The sequence below is a fragment of the Passer montanus genome, unplaced genomic scaffold (genome assembly GCF_014805655.1).
Source record: "Passer montanus isolate IOZ18808 unplaced genomic scaffold, ASM1480565v1 scaffold2, whole genome shotgun sequence".
In the NCBI taxonomy this organism is placed as follows: Eukaryota; Metazoa; Chordata; class Aves; order Passeriformes; family Passeridae; genus Passer; species Passer montanus.
This window is the reverse complement of record NW_024366591.1, coordinates 699224-717064: the sequence shown is the minus strand read 5'-3', so window position 1 is coordinate 717064 and position 17841 is coordinate 699224. Positions and strand designations below refer to the sequence as shown.

Sequence of the window (17841 nt, the reverse complement as noted above, 5' to 3'; positions counted from 1 at the left end):
TTCGTTTGTTCCTAAACAATAATGTAACTTGTTCAGGAAGACAGACTGTGTTAAGGTTCTGCCCTCCATTCTTCTGCAGAAGATAGATCTTGGGCCTCTGCTCAGGACATGGAATCTGCCAAACAAATGTTGTGGAAGATTTTTGAGCAGGATGTGTTTCTTTACAGAAATTAGAAATCTGTGAAATACTGAAGAATACAAATTTGGATAATATGTTTCATTGAGCTCTCTCTACTCTCCAGAGTGTTTGCACCTTTTAGTAAAGGAATAATAGATAAATATAAGGCATGACACTACAGGTGGTTCAAGTATAATCTTGAAATACACTGCTAATATTATTGTCATAATTACTTCTCATTGATTAGCCCCCACCCTCCAAAAAAAAAATCCTGTACATTTAGTATTCACTTTAGCTAAAACTTCCTTAGTTTGTCCAAACCAGGCTGAGCTGCGTAGCTGGAACACCCTGAATTTATCCCTTGTGTTAGCAGCTGTTTTGCTCAAGACACTTCTCATGAGCCAGAACTAAGCCCTGGTTGGACACTGCTGCCTTGTAGTTCCTTGGCACTGTTACAGAATTTTATTTGCCCCAGAGTGTCCACCCTGTTTTTCCTCACTGCAGTTCTTAAAAACATTTTTAATATCTGTACCTACTGCATCTGAATCATGAAACTACATGCATCTTCTTGCATAGTCCTAAAAAAACCTGCAAGTTTGAACTTTTGCTCTCTTCTATTCTAACTCAATACCTAATGCCACAAAACCTTGTACTCAGGTGTTGGTACTAAGTAATTTCTATCTAAATCCTGAAGGTTTTTATACATGAGCAGTTCAAACTTTGGGAAGTGATAAAGCATCTAGAGCATAAAACTGTTTGTAAAGCTGTGAATATTTTGATGAATGTTTGCATCCTCCGTAAACAGAAGTGCAAGGCAATTCCTCTGGGAAAAACACTTCAGTCTCTGTGTAATAAATTGTATCAACAGCATTCATTTTCAAAATAACGAATCTTGGTTTCTCTAGATTTGTATTTTGGTAGTATTACAGATTGATCGGTATCTTTCCAGCTCCTTTGGGTTGGGATTTTTTTAAAAAATGCTTCTTTTGTGTGAAGACTTAAATGAAATCCTGGAAATGGGATTTGCCATTTCTCTCCAGTTAGTCAGTCTGCTTCCGAAGGTGCAGTGTTTCCACTGACCTGGATTGGGCTACTGGGAATTCCCTTTGCATTACCTGTGCAAAGCTCTCCTGTGAGCTGTAATTTAATTACTAGTCATGGTCCCATGTCCTTTTCATGACCTTATTTGTGGGGAGCCATGGACTTGAGCGCAGATGGATCCCTGTGAAGGAGTTCTGGATGCAGAGTTGAGGCCAGAAAGCCAAAGGGAGTGACTGACTGCTGGATCACTCCACACACACACAGGGCTCACACAGCTGTGTGGCTGTGAGGCAGCACAGGCACAGATCAGACTGTGAGTGTAGAGTGTTCTGATCCAGTGGCTGGGTGTGAATTTCTGCCCCCAGGGAGTGAAGATGGAATAACAAACCTCAGAGGGCAAAGACCCCTGGGGTGTGTTGGTGGTGAATTAGCATGTATGGTTTATGTTATTAAAGGATTGTATTTTTAAAATATGTGCAAGCAACCAGTATGAGTTGCAAATTGTCTTATAAAATTAACAATGACATTTGGTGGAAGGCTTAGTCAGTACCCATTTTAGCCTAATGAATAAATGGGGGTTTTGTTCAGTTTTGAGGGGTTCTTATGTAGGCTTGTGAGGGAGGGTACAATTGTGGTGAAAATGGGCTGTGCTCAGTATAAGATACTGATGAGATCTCATTTCTCTAGGTGTTGCTGAAGGTGCTGTATCAATACAAGGAAAAGCAGTACATGGCTCCTAGAGTTCTGCAGCAAACACTAAATTACATCAATCAAGGAGTGTCTCATGCAGTCACCTGGAAGAATCTGAAACCTCATATCCAAGTAAGCCATTTTTGGGGTTTAATACTTAGATGACTCAGAAATACATTAGTCAGTCTACTGTACAGTGTTACCAGTGATGCTACAATTCACATTTTAGGCACTTCTCTTATAAATTGCTGGTGGAAAGAGTTTAAACCAGGTTAGTGAAGGTTGCCTTGAAACATGAGCAAAGCCACTAATTTATTGCTATGTCTCCTCTGGGCTTTAATTTATTAAGGATTACAATCTAACACAGCAACACAACATATTTGGAGATGGTGTTAGCTGCTGAATTTATGGCATTGAATCATCTCCACATGCCATCTTCTAAAGGCAGTCTAGTATCTTGTGTTGTATTGTAACTCTGCCTAAACACAAAAGGGGTGCTTTTTTGTAAAGTGATACATAAATTCACTCTAAATCCAAATCGTTTTAGAATGTTACTGACAGGATGGAGAAAATGTATAAAATACAGGACAGAATACAGAGATTGATTTACTAGTGCTAACGAGTTTCAATCTCTTTTTTATTGCAGGGAATCATCCAAGATGTTATTTTCCCATTGATGTGCTATACAGATGCTGATGAAGAGCTTTGGCAAGAAGATCCATATGAATATATCCGCATGAAATTTGGTGAGCCTTTGAAATCTACTCATGTTAAAAATGATTTCATGCAAAGATGGGATTTTTATGGAGTGTTTTTGTGGAAACAGAGGTGGACTTAGTCTTAAAAAAAGAAAAAGAGAGAGAAACACAGTGTATTAACCAAATAATAGAAGCTGGACATTGGTGGTATTGTGGAAAGGAGAGAGGATACAACAGTCAGCAATGGCACAGGAGTTTGTGCACTTGTGAAAGTATTTAATTTACAGTTACAAAGTTTTTATTGCAAGTCAAACAGTCCTGGTCTTGCTAGCAACAACTACATAAATTTAATGTCATTTAAAGGTTATGCCATAAACAGCTAATATTTCAGGCCCTGGATTTCTTAGGGAATTTCACCCATGGCACAGTTCAGAGCAGATTTACCCCAGTGATAAATGACACATTATGGAGTAAGCCTGGCATTCCAGACTTGTCCCATTTCACCTCCTGTGCTCTGCTACTTTATCTTGGGGTTTACTCTTAAGTCTGTGCAGTCCTCTGAGGCTGGGAACAAAAAGAAACACTTCAGGCTCCCTTTACAAATTCTTCCCTTCACTAGGAATGTTTATGTGGCTAGAACAAGGAATCTGGAGGGGTTTGGGAGTTTTTATCCCTCAGGTCAGAGGCATACCTGTAAACACTACAGGTATTACACAAGGCTCTGGTAATCCTCTTCTGCAGAGAAATGAGAAACAGCATTTTTTAACCCAATTAATTCTGTGTGCTGGCCTGTACAGCAAATAACATCCATGTCAAGACTTGAATGTTGTGTCTGCTTCTACTGTTAAAAAAAGATTTATCTTAAAAATAAGAGACATGAACTTCAAATCAGACCTGTAGAGGCATTCATCATGAAAAACATGAAACATATGTATCCAACCACATGTAACTCTTTGGTCTTGGAATATCTCTAGTAAGAAAGCATGATTAACCACCTGAAGGGTGCTCTTTGTTCATATTAAATACATTGGGGTCATGAACTGTAGTAAAGGACTGGAATTTAAAACTGTTACAATGTTATTTAACAGATGTATTTGAAGACTTCATTTCTCCAACAACTGCTGCTCAGACATTATTGTTTACATCGTGTAGTAAAAGGAAAGAGGTAAGTTGTTCAAGGATTATACTGAAATACCACCAGCTAAACTCAGTTTATTTGCTGAAAGAGCTATTAATAAAAGTTTCACTTTTCTGCTCTCATATCATAGTACACCAAATTTGAAATTCCATATTTATTTTGCACTGGTCTATTTATGATTTTTTGTATTTGCAAATTCCCCTAGGACCCGTTCTTGACAGAATATTGTGTGTTTATAACAAAGACATAAAACATTGCCCAAATTCCAGCCTTGGAACAGGCGATTAGATATTGTAGCATTTCAGAGCACAGAGAATGGTACCTGGGATGATTGACTGGAATACTTTGACTAACCTTACGTGTAATCTAGGTCCTGCAGAAGACAATGGGCTTTTGTTATCAAATCCTCACGGAGCCAAACGCTGATCCTCGCAAGAAGGATGGTGCTTTACATATGATTGGTTCTTTGGCTGAAATTCTCCTAAAAGTAAGCAGAACAAATCTAGTGGTTCTTTTCATGCTTTTTTTCATCCTATGTTTTCTCCAACATACAGTGCCTTAGAAGAAATGCAAATAGCTCTGAGTTCACAAGTTTCTGAATTGCTGCCAGTTTTTTTTTAAGCTGTTGAACTTAATTGTTTTGGGTTTAATGTCAGCTTAATTACTTAATTACCAAAGTTTTATAGGTCATGTTCAAGTTCAGATTATTAAGTTCCTTTAAGTTCTGTGCTTCTGGTGAGAATTACTACACCATTTCTGTGCTTCACTTAATTACATTCCCTTTTTTTATGGAAGAAAGTAAAATAGTGCATCCAGTGAAAGGCTGTTTATTTAATGGACTGTTTTTTGTGTCTAGAAGAGAGGAAATAAAATGAAATTAAGAGATGTTGCTCAGTTAAAATGGTAGCAAGATAGATGCATGGCATGGACTTGTATTTGGACCACAGCTCTAAGCAGTTTCCCTGACCACTTTTACTTTTGGTGCCAATGTGCTGCCAACTGAAAGATGTCTCTTTGGGTAAAAAAATAGCTGGGGAAAAAGGTACCGCTATGATAACTGAAAAGGTAAAAAATCCATGTACGATCCAAGTTTAATTACTAATGTAGGAGATCATTGTTGCATAATTGACTTTAAAAAAGGGGTAAGTGAAAAGTCTGAGGGTTTGTTACACTCTTCACGCTTTATCATGTGTGACTTTTTTACTGGGAGAGAAATATATTTTTATACAAGTTTTAAACTGATGTGCTTCTCTTCATATTTTGACAGAAAAAGATCTATAAGGATCAGATGGAATATATGTTGCAGAATCATGTGTTCCCCCTCTTCAGCAGTGAGCTGGGTTACATGAGAGCACGGGTAAGAAAGTGTGGCATTTACTGGTGAGATACACTGTTCCAACTGAAGAATTCCAAAATCTGCAACTTCTTCCCTCTCACAGACGCTCTCCTTTCTGCACCTTTTTCATAATAAATTGTACACCTTTTCCAGGGATGAGTAGCAGTTTTTACATGTGATTTTAGATAGCCCCTGTGTAGTTTTGGAATGGCTGCAGCGCTGTGTGCACAGTTTCCCATCTGTGTCTGGTGGTAGGGTCTGTGTGTGTTTTGCACATAGACTGTACTGCTCACACAAAACCTGTGGCCAAAGATGAACCTGAGATCATAGTACTGGTTTAGTGACAGCCTCCCACTGACCAGCCTCCACACTCTCAAACATCTTCATCGCTGAAAAGTCTTTAAGTATCTTTATTCATCAGGAGTTGCACCTCACATGCAATGATTTGTGTAGGTTATGGCTATACAAACAGTTGATAATCCTCTTTGTAGGTTTTGCAGCTCAGAATTTCTTCACTGGTTTTTTTTTCAGGCTTGCTGGGTTCTTCATTATTTCTGTGAAGTCAAATTTAAAAGTGACCAGAATCTGCAGACAGCCTTAGAACTCACAAGAAGGTGTCTCATAGATGATAGGGAAATGCCTGTGAAAGTGGAAGCTGCAATAGCTCTTCAAGTTCTCATCAGTAATCAAGAGAAAGGTAGGAGCCTTTTCTTGCAGCTACAGGAAGCTTTAATGGACTAGGTGTTAACTTGGTGATGTTCAGGCAGACTTGTTCTCTTCTTCTCTGATGTTAATTTCCTTCTTGCAATTGTAACTTGTAATAATTTACTCTAATTTTTCAGCTAGAAAAGTTTAATTTTTTTAAATAAATTGCATTTTAACATTATAAGGCATTATGATTATTAAATGTGGTAAACAAGAGCTTCGTGGTACAGTAAATCCAGTTTTATAGCACCTAATAATAGAATCAGAAATACAGTGGCAATATCTGTCTTGGCATATATTCATTCATGTTTAAATTTATTTAAACAAAAAAAAAATACCATCTTGATCCAGGCAGGTTTTACATGGCTTAGTATTCCTAAGCTGGCATAAAAGCCACAAAACAAACATAAATTATATATTTACTACTTCAGGTAATTTGATGAAGGTGTATATGTACCAATTCCCATTCAATTAACATTTGCATTGATCAGTAATCTTGTATTTTATGAATTCAGACCACAGTGCTCTGGTTTTCATACTTGAATTTTGATACTCTTGTTATATATTCTTAAAATTTGTTCCGAATGGTAGTATTGCTGTAATGATTTATACTACTCGTGGTTTTGGCATGTTAATGCTGAAGTACTAAATAAAGTTATTTGAGGTGTAGGTTCTTAAACTGACCTGTGTTTTTCTAAGCATGTTAATTCAAACATTCCACCTGTTTTACAGCTAAAGAATATATTACTCCATTCATTAGACCTGTAATGCAAGCTTTGCTTCATATTATAAGAGAGACTGAAAATGATGATCTTACTAATGTGATTCAGAAGATGATCTGTGAATATAGTGAAGAAGTTACCCCAATTGCAGTAGAAATGACACAGCATTTGGTGAGACTTTACGGTGGCTTGGGAAGATGTTTAATATGGGAAAGATTGGTATTTAAAATTGATAGTTGAGTTTGACCATCAATTAATAGTTGTTTTTACTCCAGCCTAAATCCATTGATACAAGTAATTTTCTTTTGCATTTAGACAGTGTTTCATCAGAAGCAGCTTCATAACTTAGACTGAGTAGAAATTCCTCTAAGAACAATTCTAGAAGCATTTGTGAAATCTTTGCATATTTCTTCTTGATAGTGATAATAATGAGATTGGTAGCACATTTTAGGTAGTCTCGAGAATGTCACTTAGGTTGTCTGTTTTAAAATATTAAAGAGTAAGTTTTAAATGAAAAGTTTGGTGTGAAAATAAAGTTGAATCTGCAGGAGGAATTCAGAGATTCAATGGCTATATCTAGCAAGTTGTATTAATAGTTGCAAAAGCAGAGGTCAGCTCAGTGCTTCTCTATTAAAGGCCTTGGAGTTACAGTGGAATTGTTAGTGTGTCCTCTCTGGGAATGCCTGCCAAGTGTTCTGGTCTAGTTCAACTACTGAGGAAACCTTGTGTCAGAAGCACTTACCAAGGGAAAATGTATTCTTTTGCATGGGACATAATGTCATTTATATATTTTTATTCAGAAGTAGATAAAGGGTAAAGATAGCTCCAATGGTTTAACATCCAAATTTTATCATCCTGAGAAGAAATTCTGGAGCAGAGCAGTCACCTGCTATTATTTGTATACATTTTCTGAGCAGAAGTCCTTCTGAATTTGTGTAGAGTGCCAGACTTTAACAATTTAATGACATATTTATGGGTTGTTCTGCTATTATGTGCAGGCAATGACATTTAACCAGGTGATCCAGACTGGTCCAGATGAAGAGGGCAGTGATGACAAAGCAGTGACAGCAATGGGAATCTTGAATACTATTGATACACTTCTCAGTGTAGTTGAAGATCACAAGGAAGTAAGTAAATATTATTGTAAATCTGATATGTATGATCTAAGAACACTCTTAAGTCTTTTGTAGTCCTAGCATTGTTACATGAAAAACTGTCCTTTTGGACAAAAAGATCTTAAACCAGACACTTCTCAGTGTAGTTGAAGATCACAAGGAAGTAAGTAATTATTACTTTAAAGGTGATATGTATGGTCTAAGAACACTGTAAGTCTTTTATAATCCTATCATTGTTACATGAAAACCTGTCCTTTTGGACAAAAAGATCTTAAAATATAAAATAGTGAAGTACTTATCATGTAGCCAAGTTGTAACAGAGTGGGTCACTTTTCTAATGCAGTGCATGCAGTAATAGAGCATAAATGTTGCCACAGTATTTCCCATAAGAATCCACCTTCTTGTTCAAATAGTAGAAGCAAAGTGTCTGTAGCAGGTGGAGCTCTGTCAGCTCAGCTGGAAACACACTTCTGATTTGATGAGGTCTGCCCTTCAAACAAAACAGATAAAGCTTCACATAGCTGCAAACATTGACTCTGCTGGCTGGGTTTGCTGTGTGACAGAATCGATGTGGGTAAATACAGCTCTTGTGGCTGTGCTCAGAGATGGTGGATTTCACCTGCCTCATCTGCCCTGGAGAATTTTCCTTTGGGGTTAAAACTTCTGTCATTTTGTTTTGGTGTACTGAATGGAGTCACTTCTGTCCAGAGTACAGCCAGTTCAAAAGATGCCATTTCTGATTAAAATCTTTCTTGGCAAAGTCAGCTAGAGTCTTTTAATAAATACATTATAGTTTTTTAGTGACTAAAAAGTTCAGTAATAAGCTGTAGGGCTCTGAAGACTTCACTAAAGAAGCAGCATCAAATTCCCAAGGGAATTCCCAGGAATTCAGTCTGCCACACCAAGGACCAGCTCAGCTCATTTTCTTGTTGCTTGTACTTGTTTTTGTCAGCAAGCCCTTGCCTTCTAAATGAAAAGTCTGTGTAATGATATGCTAGTCCTGAGAAACTCAGTTTGAAAATGTTGACCAGTAAACATTTATATTTATAGACATCTCCCACAGCATGACCAGTGTTCCAAGAGGTAAAGTATTTAGCAGGTTAGGTTCAAATCCTGTTCTGCATAACTAAAACCAGAAACTCAGCCTTTACTTGTCCCTGTGCAAGGTGAGTGCCCTCAACAGGTTAATGACTGTTTTGTTAGCTATTCCATGGTCTAATATATACTGACTGACTCTGTAGGACCAGCATTTACACTGATGGTCTCCATACCATATGAACATCCTAAAATAGGTTTGGGAAGTGGTTTGGTATTTAGGATTTGTTTGGAGTCTTTTTGTTTTTAATTTCTTTTCTGGAACAGGAAATACCTCCTGTGATTTCCATTGTTTACTACTTTTATTTATATATATATATTTGCTTACAGTATTTTAATGGGACTGAACTGGTGCAAAGGGTTAGTCAGGCTTTTCCTTTTAAAGGACACCCTATAATGAGATTCTTCCATATTCAAAAACTGCCTTGTATTGAAAGTTATCTTGCAAATCCTTAGCTGAGTGCTGCTCTTACACATTTAGTGCTCTAAAATGTGAGACATTTCTAATAGTTCTTAAAAACTATATTGTATATATAGAAGCCGCTTTGACAAATTTTAAAATGAGTTTAATTTTCACTCCAAAGTATTGAAAATAGTCATTACCTGTTCTTTTAAATTTTTTTTTCAGATTACCCAGCAGCTGGAAGGGATCTGTTTGCAAGTGATTGGAACAGTTTTGCAGCAGCATGTATTAGGTATCTGTACTTCTGCTGGCTTACTTTTAGAAGTGCATGGGATTGGCATGCTATTTACCTAGATTCTGTTTGTTTTAGAGTTCTACGAGGAGATCTTTTCCTTGGCTCATAGTCTGACCTGCCAACAGGTTTCTGCACAAATGTGGCAGCTTCTTCCTCTTGTGTTTGAAGTCTTCCAGCAGGATGGTTTTGATTATTTTACTGGTAAGTAATATAAATAAATCAGGGAGCCAGAGGGTTTCATGGATGCGATTTCAGCCTTACAATGAATTGCATCATAAATGAAATGTTAGGAAAACACTCAGGTGAGATTACAATTGAAGTATTTTTTGCTCTTGCTGCTACCAGACTTGTTTTGCTAAGGCATCTATGACTTGCAGACTTATCTTGGCAAACATTAAGCAAGAACTGTAATTATTAATACACAGATTTCAACCTGATTTTAATAGCACGCAGATGATACCTAATGTGCTCATTCTTCTTTTACGTATACAGATATGATGCCTCTCTTGCATAATTATGTGACTGTTGATACAGATACCCTTCTGTCAGACACAAAATATCTTGAAATGATCTACACTATGTGCAAGAAGGTGAGTAGATTGCTGTGTGGTAACAAAACCTGCCATCTCTGAAGAAATAACCGTGTTAAATTTGGTACTTTTTTCCACAGCAGCTTTTGACTTCTGCTCCTGAAAGCATTTTGCTATCTAACATCCTCTAAGCTTCCTAAATTACTAAGTTATTGCAGAGAGATTTAAAGAGATTGCATGAAAATTTCAGATACATGCTTTTGCTGAAGGGAAAAATAAATCCTACACAACAAAAGCAGAATAAACAAAGCAGGTTCTGTGCAATACACTTTGTGCAAGTGGGCATGCAAGACAGATTGCAAAAGGTAGGTGGATTCTTCCATCTGGGATTTGTAGCCTCACCATGGCAGGGATGCACGTGCTGCATGTGTGCTGAAGGTCTGACACCTGCTAGTTAAGTAAGTGTGTAGGGATGGAAGGTAAAGGCACAGGATAGGAAGTTGTTTTCCCAAGTTCCTGGCACATCAGTGGTGAAAGCTGGGAGCAGAATGAAGTTGGGCAGGGTTTCTGTATTTTAGTTTGTTACTGGCCTTTCCTTGTCCAGTCAAAATGTAGAACATACAGCTTTCCACAGTGTTAGCACCATGTGAGGAAAGGAATACTTTTTTATAAGATGCGTGTTAACGTTTTATCATCTCTAATAGTAATATGTGGGGATTTCAGATTTCCACTCCTGGATATGATGTGTGGTGTCAATATAAGAGCTTTGGTGAACTGTCAGCTGTGCTGCCTGTGGGATTTCCTGAGTAATTCTTTTGAAGATGTTTAAATATTACCGTGAACAACTATTTTAGTATTCTGTAAATACTAGTGAATAACTCTTGCCAGCCGTTGTTTGAAAACAAGTTGCAATCAGGCCAATAGGGATATTTGTAATTTCTTGGAATCTTACATATAAAATTAGCCTGTCATAACCACTTAGTGATTGGTGTTAGCTGAGCACAGCGAATTTTTAACACAAGTTTTAGGTATTGCATGGTCTTCCACTGGATATCCCATTTTTGTAAATAAAACTTCTACGAAATTCAGTACATTGATGAATAAGTAATGTTTTTCTTTTGTGTATGAAAATAATCATTGGCAAAATGGCAGCTGATGCTTTTACTGTAACTGTAACTCAGCATCCATCAGTTCTTGAATATTTGTACATTTGGTTAGTTTTGCCCACTTTCAGCAGTTTGCAGTCTCTGGTTGTCACACTGAGCCATTGCTGTAGATCTGGCTGCCTCACTGATGGCTGTTGATGCTGGACTTGTTAGAGGGGGTAAATTCATACCAGCTTTTCAAAGCAAAGCAGTGTTTAGAGAATACTCTTTGAAGGGATACACCACCAGTAATGGCTGTGTTGCAGGTCCTTACAGGAGTTGCTGGAGAAGATGCAGAATGTCATGCAGCAAAGCTGTTAGAAGTAATTATTCTTCAGTGTAAAGGGCGTGGCATTGATCAGGTTGGTAATGACTTTGGTTGCTACAACTTTTAAAATAGTTATTGTGTAGTATGAATTGATTATGTATTAAGATGAGATTTGTTATGAGCACTTGATGTGGTGCAACTGATAATCCTGTCAGTGTTACTCATTCACAGCACTGCAGAGTTCCTGCACATTTTGGCCCCAGAATTTAGGACACTGCAAAACTGGTGTTTTTCTGAGTCTGGAAAAGTGCCACCTCAGGAGCATCTTGGTTCTAAAAAGTCAGTTAATTGCATTCTAAGTTAATTCTAGTGAATATTTAATGAAAATTATTCTGCCAACCTCATAGCTTTGAAATAATGAAGAATGAAAATGAAGTTCCTAGAATCCAAATCAATGTAATAGAGGGACCAGGGACTTCATTATGTACATATAGCAGTTGGAATTTGAGAGATGAATAAGTTGATTTTTCTGGACTTTCTAGTGTACACATTTTCTCTATTTTCCATTTTTAATACACAAGATTATAGAACCAGAAGTTACATTTGCTGTGCAGGATGTTACAAAACCCATGTGATTAAATATTTTCACATTTTCATTTCATCTTTGTATCTGACTTCTGCTGGCAATTAAAAATGACTCAGTTTTATGCCATCTGTGTTTATGTGCCACACTGTTGAAGTACAGAATGACAAGTTTTATTTTTGATCACTGAGTGTGAATGTTCCCACTGTCCAGTGCATACCCTTGTTTGTGGAAGCTGCCTTGGAGAGACTGACCAGAGAAGTGAAAACCAGTGAACTGCGAACCATGTGCCTCCAGGTTGCCATAGCTGCTTTGTATTACAATCCTCATTTACTATTAAACACCTTGGAAAATCTTCGTTTCCCCAATAATGTGGAGCCTGTCACCAATCACTTCATAACTCAGTGGCTTAATGATGTAGACTGTTTCCTGGGGTAAGTGTTTGTACTTGTGGAGATGATTCTCTGTGTTACACCTGCTTGTAAATCATGACAAAACTTGCAACTGTTCTATTCTTCTGTTTTGCAGACTCCATGACAGAAAAATGTGTGTGCTTGGCCTGTGTGCTCTTATTGACCTGGAGCAAATACCACAGGTTTTAAATCAAGTTGCTGGGCAGATCCTGCCAGCTTTTATCCTTTTATTTAATGGATTGAAAAGAGCATATGCCTGTCATGCAGAGCATGAAAATGACAGTGATGATGATGATGAAGCTGAAGAAGATGAGGAAACAGGTATGGAGACAGAGCCTTTGATGTTATTTTGTATGTTTCATTTTTTTCTGATGGAGATACTGAGTTCCTTTGTGGAATTCTTCTGAATATCTTAATTCCAAAAATGAAGCACTGCAGTAGAACACTGAACATATTTTAACAACTTTTAAGTATATCTGACTTACTTTCCACTCTCTTAAAAACTGACTTCCAGGGCTGAGTTAAAAGAGCTTCCCCCTTTCCAGCCTGCACGGTATTGTTACCACTTCCACTGCCTGTTTTATCTAATTAGCCACATTTCTAAAGAATTGTTCTTGACATTTTCAAGATAAACTTTTGTTTGTTTATAATTAACTCAGAGGAGCTGGGAAGTGATGAAGATGACATTGATGAAGATGGTCAAGAATATCTTGAAATTCTAGCAAAACAGGCAGGTGAAGATGGGGATGATGAAGACTGGGAAGAAGATGATGCTGAAGAGACTGCTTTGGAAGGTTATTCCACAATTATTGATGATGAAGATAACCCTATTGATGAATATCAAATATTTAAAACAATTTTTCAGAGTAAGTAACTGTATTTCTTTTCCTGGCCAACAAGTTACATTTCAGCTTTAGTGTACACTGTTGTTAGCTAGAACCTGTTCAAAACTTCCAAACCAGCTTTCCAATATGTGCTTGAACCATTTCTTTCTTTGAAAAGGAGATGCTATTGTTAAACCTCAGTAGCAGAGGGAGTTGCTTGAATGAATGAGTGGTAGGGAAGAGGTCAGAAGCTGTACTAATGTTTAAGTGTCTTGAATTATGGAACCGTAACAGAATATCACTCTGATTAAAATGGCAGTGAGCGAGTAAGGTTTGAGTTCTAGAACATTTTAATAACACTTTCCTTTTGCTTATGTTTTGTGTCTTCTGCAGCAATTCAGAACCGTAACCCCGCGTGGTACCAGGCTTTGACCCAGGGCCTTACCGAGGAGCAGAGGAAGCAGCTGCAGGACATCGCGACCCTGGCGGACCAGCGGCGGGCAGCGCACGGTACGTGCACCTCACACACTCTGCCAGTGCCCTGCTGTGCTCAGGAGCACTGGACAGAAAAGCCTTGAGTTCAAGCCTGAGAATGGCTCCATCAAAACAGGGCTGGTAGAGATCTCTTAGCACTGCCAGCCTCCATGCACAAACGGGGTGGCAGTACCACAGGTGAGGGGAATGCTAGAAACACGTGGGGAGGTAGGCAAGGAAACAAAAGCATATTTGTTCTAATTTCTTGATTTGAAAACAATTTATTTGATTACCTGAGGGTAGTTGAACTCCAGGTATGTTAACTGATTCATGATCTCGTGAGATGTCACGTAGTCCAGCTGGGATAGACAAGGGTTCTGTGGTAGGAGAACACTAAGTTATGGAAGTAGTGCCATCTGTAAAGCCACATCATTAAGCCTATTAAATATCACATATGATACAGGTTTTAAAATCTGTATTCAGTTTTCCCTTTTGAGAATAAGCCAATATATATAACACTCTTAAGTCAAGACTGGATGTTGAGGGATCAGTCCATCCTCATATCCTGTGTCTTAGTAAGCAATTGCTACAGATGTTTCAAAACAGAAATTCATAAATTTTTCAATAAAAATATTGGTAGTAAGAATACACATTTAGTAAGTGCTTTTCATGAAAGAACAGCCTAAATCACCTCACAAAGCTTGTCTGGGTCCAGAATGATCCAGTTTAAATGATTATCAAATACAGTTTCACTGTGACCCCTCTCAAGCAGTAGACATTTTTTGATGTAATTTTATACTACTGCATTTTATGGAGACAAAAAATTTTGAGGTGTGTGTTTATTTGTTTGGGGGTTTTTTTGTACTGGTTTTTTTTTTCAGAAAAATTGTGAAGTTTAACTTAAGCAACCAGATCCCTGTGGAAAATTCTTGCCTACTATCACAGTATACTGATACTACTTTTAGGCTGCTTACCACACATGGGGACATCCTGTTAGAAGGACTTGAAATACACTTCTCCCTTATTAATGTAGCTTAGAAGAATTTCCATATGCTGAGAGATATGTCTTCTGTGGAGCTGTGAGGGATTCTCCCCCCATGCTCCACTAGCCATGGCAACATCTTTGTGGCCTGTTTTCCAAGAACCAGAGCCAAAATGCAGATTTGCCAGATAGTATGAGCTGACCTGTATTCCCAGGGAGATTGCAACTGTTTTGATTTAGGAGAACTAAGACCAACATAAGACATTAGTAAGTGTTGTTATCTTGGCCTGGGAATAATACAAGCCACCTTCTGCATTATTTAGACTGTAGTAAAGGTGCAACCTAAATTACCGACCTGATCTTCAGTTGTCCATGCATTAGAGTTGTACAAACTGGTTTACAGTACTCCCTGTCCTACAGCAGTGTTTGAAGGGTGGTAAAACCAGACATCTTAACAATCACTGGTAGTTACAGTGATGGATAGGTGCACCTTAGATGCCTAAAGATTGCAGAGTCTGTTGATGTTAACCAGAAAAAAATGTGTGCTTGTTACTAAGTTTATAAGTGCAGTATTCATTCTGGTCCTGTTTCTAAAGTACAGTCATGTCCAAAAGCTAAAGTGTGGGCTTTTTGAAGTACAAATTCATGAAAGCATGGTGGTAACAATACTGAGAAGTTAAAATAAGTAAACAGTCCATCTGTTCTGTGGGACCTGGCACATTTCCACGTGTGGGTGCTGATTCCTTGGCTGGGTAACCCCAGGTTAAACCTGTATCTCTGAGAGACTCCACGTGGTCAGTCACAGAATCTTGGTCTGTCTTCCCCCCTACACACACACTAAACCTTCTTCCTTCTATTTCTTTGTTTTGTTTTAGAATCCAAAATGATTGAAAAGCATGGAGGATACAAATTCAATGCTCCAGTTGTGCCAACTTCATTTAATTTTGGAGGCCCTGCCCCAGGAATGAATTGAATTATCACTTTTCCTGCTACTGTGTGATTGTAGTGAAGAGCTTGTGTTCCTCCCAATAGTGGTTCCAGAACTGGTTCATGTTATCTACAACTCACTCTAAACTAATTTATAAATAGATTGGACAAAAGCCCCAGAAGTGGGACCTGATTATTCAACCTGATACTGGAAAGCAAACCAGAGGTCTTTTTGAAGATAGGAAGAATCTGAATTTAAAGCTTCAAATGACACGCTTTGGAGATCGGAAATCAAGAGGGGATGTCATGAAGGCAGCTTTTCTTTTTCTGAGGAAAAAAAAAAAAACTAGACATGGGCTGCAGGACTATTTAAAATGTCTCATTTACAGTACAAGCTAGAAGGCAGACTTAATTTTTACACCTGTGGCAGTATGAGTATTTGCCCAGTTTCTTTCCCTTTTATCCCTACTACTGGGTGTCTATTCTTTTAATGTAAATAAGATAAGGTAATCAGATAGCCTTACTTAATCTTCATCATTTCCATTTATCAAGATTGTTCATATGTAGAATATTGGACACTTAATGTAGCACTACATAACTGATAAATCTGTAAATGAATTAGCACTTTCATATTGAAACAAGCCTGCTAGCCTATGTACAAAAATAGCAAAATGTTTGCTGTTTATAAAAATAAAAAATAAGGGATGTATTGGGGAAAATAATTTCAAGTTATTAATTTAAAATGAACTAGCAGTTTTGTACCTGGTGACTTTGTGGTGCAGTCACCTCTGGTTGTGACTTGAATTCGGATATGTAAAAAGGGGTTAGTGATATTTCATTGCTGCTAAAGAAGAAATAGCAACACCCTCCGTGTCCTTTGTTTTTTTTAAAGATCTCACTGTACAAGCTAGAAAATTGAACAAAAATGTACTGTAAGCACAAAGAAAAGTTATCCTCTCTAAGGCAGGTAAAGGAGATGTGAAGTTCTTAAGGTCAATTGAAGTGTATGGGTGAAACACCTACATATGCAATCTATTAAAAACAACAGTGTCATTGGCTGATCTGGGCTATGGTATTTAAATGCAATTTTCCCCCCCAAGTTGTGCAGAATATTCTTTTTCCAGCTCATGGTAGTGCAGGTGCACTACTCCTGCATTTCATTCCCCCTCTTTTTGCACTTGCAGCATTAGTGTGTGCTGTTGTCTGCCTGATCCAGACGGTGTATTTGAAGTTTTGCCAATCTTTCAGTTTGAAGCCACAATTTTCTTCCTTCAAAGTTGCTATAGTAACTAGTATTTTAGCTAGAGAGGCAAAATACAGTTCCCTCTGGGACCACTATCAAAACCACTGTATGAAGAAGCCAGCAGGGAGAGGCTGTGAATGGGTTGGCTTAAATGCCCCCTTTTTCTTTTCTAAAAGCAAAACCATTGGCGTTTGATCTTGCCTTGAGATCATTGGTGTCAGGTCTTTTGAATCAAATGTTTGGGTTGTTTTTTTTTTCTTTAGGCTGTTTTTATATAAAAATGTCACCTGCTGTTACAATTGATATTAAACAAGCTACCTTAATTTAATGTAAGCCTCCAAAATTTAAATACAGGTTAAAAATAAACTGAGTTTTTATCTGTAAAAATGAAATGCACATATATATATATTATGATACTCAAAATGCAGTCTTCAGAAAATTGGTCTGTGTGGTGTGGTTTTTTGCATCAGCAGAGTAGCAGGATTTGGTGGTGCTTTGGGGTTTCCTTGCTGAGCTGCCCAGCCCCATGTTCTGCTTCCCAGGCAGCAGGAGGGTGTTCCAGCCTCTCCACTGTGGCTGCCTGGCTCTGGCAAACACTGCCCTGCACACGGGGGGCCAAGGTGGGACACGGAGCCCTGGCCCAGTACCAAAGGGACACTGGGAAAGCAAAGCACCTGAGGTGGAACAGCCTGACTTCCTTGGATGGGAACATCCATCCTCGAGGCGGTGTGAGAGCCGGGGTAGTGCCTGTGCATCTTTAGGGGATGCCCAGAGCAGAACTCACCAGGACTTTGTGACTGTAACTCACGGGCACTTCCAGGCGTGCTCCGGCCCCCAGGGACTCTGGGCAGGGTTTTCTTTTTGTAGAAAAAGCTGAGAGATGTGCTTCCAGCACGCCTTCTCCTTGCATTGCCTGGGAACACCCCGTTTGACAAATCATTTCTGAACATCTGCTGGCTGGGTATCTGCGTACCTTCATATGCATCCTGAAAATGCATGAGGAGCTTTGAGGACAGATGAGCCTTCTGCCTCGTGGCACAAGATGTGACAGCAGCAGTGAGAAGGCTTCACGTATAAAGCAGATTGCAAAAAAATA

General features: G+C 38.3%; 1 protein-coding gene and 1 non-coding gene across 3 annotated transcripts in view; both read left to right on the top strand.

Moving 5' to 3' along the window:
- IPO7 (importin 7) overlaps positions 1-17184 on the top strand; it is a 34861-nt gene extending 17677 nt beyond the window's left edge. For both annotated transcript variants that reach the window (XM_039706805.1, XM_039706806.1), the window contains 17 exons: positions 1847-1981; positions 2496-2595; positions 3636-3712; positions 4056-4172; positions 4953-5042; positions 5553-5718; positions 6459-6619; positions 7447-7575; positions 9287-9353; positions 9432-9557; positions 9849-9946; positions 11298-11393; positions 12096-12316; positions 12411-12616; positions 12955-13161; positions 13513-13629; positions 15451-17184. In XM_039706805.1, coding sequence (XP_039562739.1) covers positions 1847-1981; positions 2496-2595; positions 3636-3712; positions 4056-4172; positions 4953-5042; positions 5553-5718; positions 6459-6619; positions 7447-7575; positions 9287-9353; positions 9432-9557; positions 9849-9946; positions 11298-11393; positions 12096-12316; positions 12411-12616; positions 12955-13161; positions 13513-13629; positions 15451-15548 — 2211 coding nt within the window. In that variant the 3' untranslated portion in view covers positions 15549-17184. The remainder of the gene's footprint in view (positions 1-1846; positions 1982-2495; positions 2596-3635; positions 3713-4055; positions 4173-4952; positions 5043-5552; positions 5719-6458; positions 6620-7446; positions 7576-9286; positions 9354-9431; positions 9558-9848; positions 9947-11297; positions 11394-12095; positions 12317-12410; positions 12617-12954; positions 13162-13512; positions 13630-15450) is intronic.
- LOC120501507 lies at positions 5235-5404 on the top strand. The gene has a single exon (XR_005627318.1). It is a non-coding gene; the product is annotated as a small nucleolar RNA SNORA23 (small nucleolar RNA).
- Positions 17185-17841: the final 657 nt, after the last annotated feature.